The sequence below is a fragment of the Thamnophis sirtalis genome, unplaced genomic scaffold (genome assembly GCF_051295495.1).
Source record: "Thamnophis sirtalis isolate CommonGarterSnake01/CBP01778 unplaced genomic scaffold, rThaSir2_p1.2 scaffold_6, whole genome shotgun sequence".
In the NCBI taxonomy this organism is placed as follows: Eukaryota; Metazoa; Chordata; class Lepidosauria; order Squamata; family Natricidae; genus Thamnophis; species Thamnophis sirtalis.
Window position 1 is genome coordinate 79,238,312 of NW_028261386.1, and position 3,992 is coordinate 79,242,303.

Here is a 3,992-nt window from a genome sequence, read left to right on the forward strand (position 1 = left end):
GAAACTCCCGAGGTTATTCCTGTGCCAGATCTATTTATGGACGCGGTACAGCGCCAGTGGCTACAGCCAGGCACCCTGACCAACCCCAGTGGGGGGGATAGAACTCTATATGCAGTAGAAGATAAAATGGAGGAAATCCTCAAGTTCCCGGAAGTAGATGCCCCAGTCGTGTCTCTGACTTCCAATTCCAACCTGCCAGCTGAGCTCCTAGAAGGACTTAAGGCAGAAGATAAGAGGTCAGAAAAGGCATGTCAGAAAACACACATGGCGTCTGCCTGGGCCATCAAGGCATCCACCTCTGCCTCCTTTTTTATTAGGGCCACCCTATTCTGGCTGCGCCAACTCAGGTCCAGGCCCCCGCCCAGGAAATCTAGGTGGCGCCATGAGCTAACCAAGATTATTACCGCTGTCGAGTATTCGGCGGATGCCACCTTGACAGCAGCAAAATTCTCTTCCAGAGCTCTAGCTTCCAATATCACCTCCCGCCGCCTCCTATGGCTCAGGCACTGGCAGACCGAAATGAAGGCTAAATGGAAGCTGGCATCGGCCCCATTTAAAGGGGGCCTTCTGTTTGGAGAGGCCCTGGACAAGTTTGTCACCGAAACCAAGGACAAACGCAAGATCCTTCCGGCAACCTTTAAAAGGGGTGACCAGAAAGGGGCGGGATCCTTTCGTAAGAGACCCTACAGGAGCCAGGAAACAGGGCAATCTTCTCACCCTTCCTCCTATCAGAGGCCCTTTCAGGCAGGGGGGGATAGGCACCAAGACAGATCCTTCGGGGCTCGTGCCAACCAATCCCAGTCTTCCTTTCGGAGACCATTCCGAGGAGGAGGAAACAACAGTGGTGGATCCCGGCCCTTTTGTAAGGGAAAGTGACGGTCACAGGGATCCCCCCGTTGGGGGTCGGCTACGGCTGTATGCCGACAGGTGGGAGGAGATAACATCGGACAAGTGGGTCCTCAACACCATTCGCAAGGGCCTTGTCCTGGACTTCCTATCCTTTCCCCAAAGAAAGTTTATCCGCTGTCCTACCCCCAGGAACCCAGAAAAGAGGGAACGCATGAGGGCAGAAATCCGCCATCTCCTAGAGATAGAGGCGATAGAGCCAGTCCCCAGGGATCAGCAGGGGAGGGGCTTCTATTCGATCCTCTTCCTAGTGCCCAAAAGTTCAGGGGGGTGGAGGGCCATCTTGGACCTCAAGAGCCTAAATCAGCATCTGGCTTACAAGAGGTTCAAGATGCAGTCACTCCACTCCATCCTGGGCTGTGTGAGGGAGGGGGACCTATTGACATCAATAGATCTCAAAGAGGCCTACCTGCATGTCCCCATCCATGTGGCCCACAGGCGGTTCCTGAGGTTCTACGCGGAAGGGGAGCATTTCCAGTACAGGGCTCTTCCCTTCGGGCTATCATCTGCGCCCAGAACATTCACCAAAATTCTGGCAGTGCTAGCGGCTCATCTCCGCAACCATCCGGTTCGTCTTGAATGTTATTTAGACGACATAATCATTCACTCTCTCACCACCAAGCAGGCACACTGCAATGTTTCTCTAACTGTGCAGACCCTGCAGTACCATGGCTTCTCTGTCAACATGGAGAAGAGCCAGTTCCGACCATCCACCTGTATACAGCACCTGGGTGCGGTCATCAACTCCACCTCCTGCCAGGTATTTCTTTCGCCAGACCGGCTGTCCAACCTGAGACGCAGAGTGAAGCACTGCAGCCTTGCCAGGTCGGTACCCATCATTCAGCTGTCCCAGCTCCTGGGGATAATGATCTCGTGCCTGGGGGTGGTTCCCTGGGCTCGCCTTCACGCCAGGGAGCTGCAGTGGTTTCTGCTGCCAGTGCAGAGGGCCAGGAACAGCAACTCACTCAAGCGGGTTCAGCTCCCATGAAAGGTGATCCGGTCTCTGGCATGGTGGAGGTCCAAGGCAGTCAGGAAGGGCTGCTTGTTCAAGGAGCCGGAGAGACTAGTTGTCACCACGGATGCCAGCCTCCTGGGGTGGGGCGCCCACTGTCAGGGTCACCTAGCCCAAGGCCGATGGACTCAGAGGGAGGCCGCCCACAGCATCAATTGGCTGGAACTGAGGGCAGCTCGCCTAGCGCTGAGAAAGTTCGCATCGCTAGTAAGAGGGGCTCATGTACTGTTGATGACAGACAATGTGGCGACAAAAGCGCACATAAACCGGCAAGGGGGCACTCGATCAAAGGCCCTCATGCTCGAGGCAGAAGTGCTGGGCAGGTGGGCAGAACGTCATCTGGCTTCTCTCAGTGCAGATCACATCTCCGGCGTAAGCAACCGGGAAGCAGACTGGCTGAGCCGCCAACGCATCGACCACTCGGAGTGGCGCCTGCACCCGGACCTGTTCCAGCAGATCGTGAGGAGGTTCGGCAAGCCACAGGTAGACTTGTTTGCCACACACAACAACACACAGCTCCCACGCTTCTTCAGTCGCTACCACTCGCCCCAGGCGGAGGGAACAAATGCTCTGAGGTCAGCGTGGCCTCAGGGACTTCTGTATGCCTTCCCTCCACTTCCGCTCATCCCTCAAGTGGTGAACAAGCTCCTGACCAAAAAGGCAGACCTCATTCTGGTGGCTCCCTTCTGGCCCAGAAGGCCCTGGTACGCAGACCTGGTCAGCCTCTCAGTTCAAAGACCTTGGAGAATCCCCCGGGACAAGATTGCCCTCAGCCAGGGGGCCATCACCCATCCGGAGCCCCAGTGGCTGCAGCTAGCCGTTTGGCACTTGAGGGGGAGCTCCTGAGAAAGCAAAAATTCTCTGACCAGGTCATTCGAACAATCCAAGCGTCCAGGAAGCCCTCTACGACTAGAATCTACGATGCCACCTGGGCCGCCTTCTCACAGTGGTGCAAGACTAGGAACATAGAGGCCTCCTCAGCCTCGATCCCTCAGACCCTAGACTTTTTGCAAGAGGGTCTGGATAAGGGCCTTGCAGTCAGCACCCTCAGACGCCAGGTTGCAGCGTTGTCTACCATCCTGGCAAAGGGCGCCTCTCGCTCGCTGAGTCAGCTCCCTCAGATCAAGAGCTTTCTCAAGGGAGCAGCGAACATCAGCCCTCCAGCTGTTCACCGGTATCCGTCATGGGATCTTCCATTTGTGCTTAAGGCCTTGACCAAAGCCCCATTTGAGCCTTTGAAAAAGACCAGTCTGCGCCACCTCACCATCAAAACCGCTTTCCTGGTGGCCATTACATCCGCTCGCAGGGTATCTGAGCTTGCTGCGCTCTCTGTCAGGGAGGATTTGTGCGTAGTTCACCCGGACAGAGTAATATTGAGACTTGATCCGTCATTTGCTCCGAAAATTAACTCTCTGTTTCACAGGACTCAAGAACTTATTTTGCCCAGCTTCTGTCCCCATCCTTCTCACCCTAAGGAGCGTGAGTGGCACAAGCTGGACGTGAGACGGGCCGTGCGCACATATGTAAAGAGAACAAAGGACTACCGCTGGTCAGAGGCATTCTTTGTCTCCTTGCTCCCTGCGTCCCTGGGCCGCAAGGTCTCCTCTCACACTGTGGGACGTTGGCTACGTGCTTGCATCAAACTGGCATATGAGCACCCCATATATCCTATTTGGACTGCAGCTGGATTCCAGTTATTCTAACCATCCCGAACGCTGAGAGCCAGTTACGTTACCTGAACTTGCACTTTTAACAACTGCGCAATTTATCTTTTCTTCTCTTTTCTTTCTTCTTTTCTTCTTTCTTTTGTATGGGATATGCATGGGATATGTATGTGATTGAGTGAATGTTCCCACTTTTTACTACTTATCACTGTTGTATTTTTTGTGTTTTTAATTACTACGTGGGGATTCCCTGGGTGAGTGAATGAGTATGTATGATTCGGAGGACCTGCCGGGGAATGCGGGGGGCACTGGGGTGGCTGGGGGGACCAGAGACACGGGAGAGGGCCGGAGCATTACGGTCGTAACAGGGAGGGGCAGATATGGCGGGGACTTTAGGGCTGGCCATTACC

At 54.8% G+C, this 3,992-nt stretch overlaps 1 protein-coding gene across 1 annotated transcript; it reads left to right on the forward strand.

Annotated features, from left to right (window-relative positions):
- Positions 1–1,553: 1,553 nt before the first annotated feature.
- LOC148045049 (uncharacterized) lies at positions 1,554–3,671 on the forward strand. The gene is made up of 3 exons (XM_087719016.1): positions 1,554–1,731; positions 2,277–3,467; positions 3,602–3,671. Exons 1-3 carry the CDS (start codon positions 1,592–1,594, stop codon positions 3,669–3,671), a joined length of 1,401 nt encoding a protein of 466 aa, XP_087575142.1. The 5' UTR covers positions 1,554–1,591.
- The last annotated feature ends 321 nt before the right edge of the window (positions 3,672–3,992 follow it).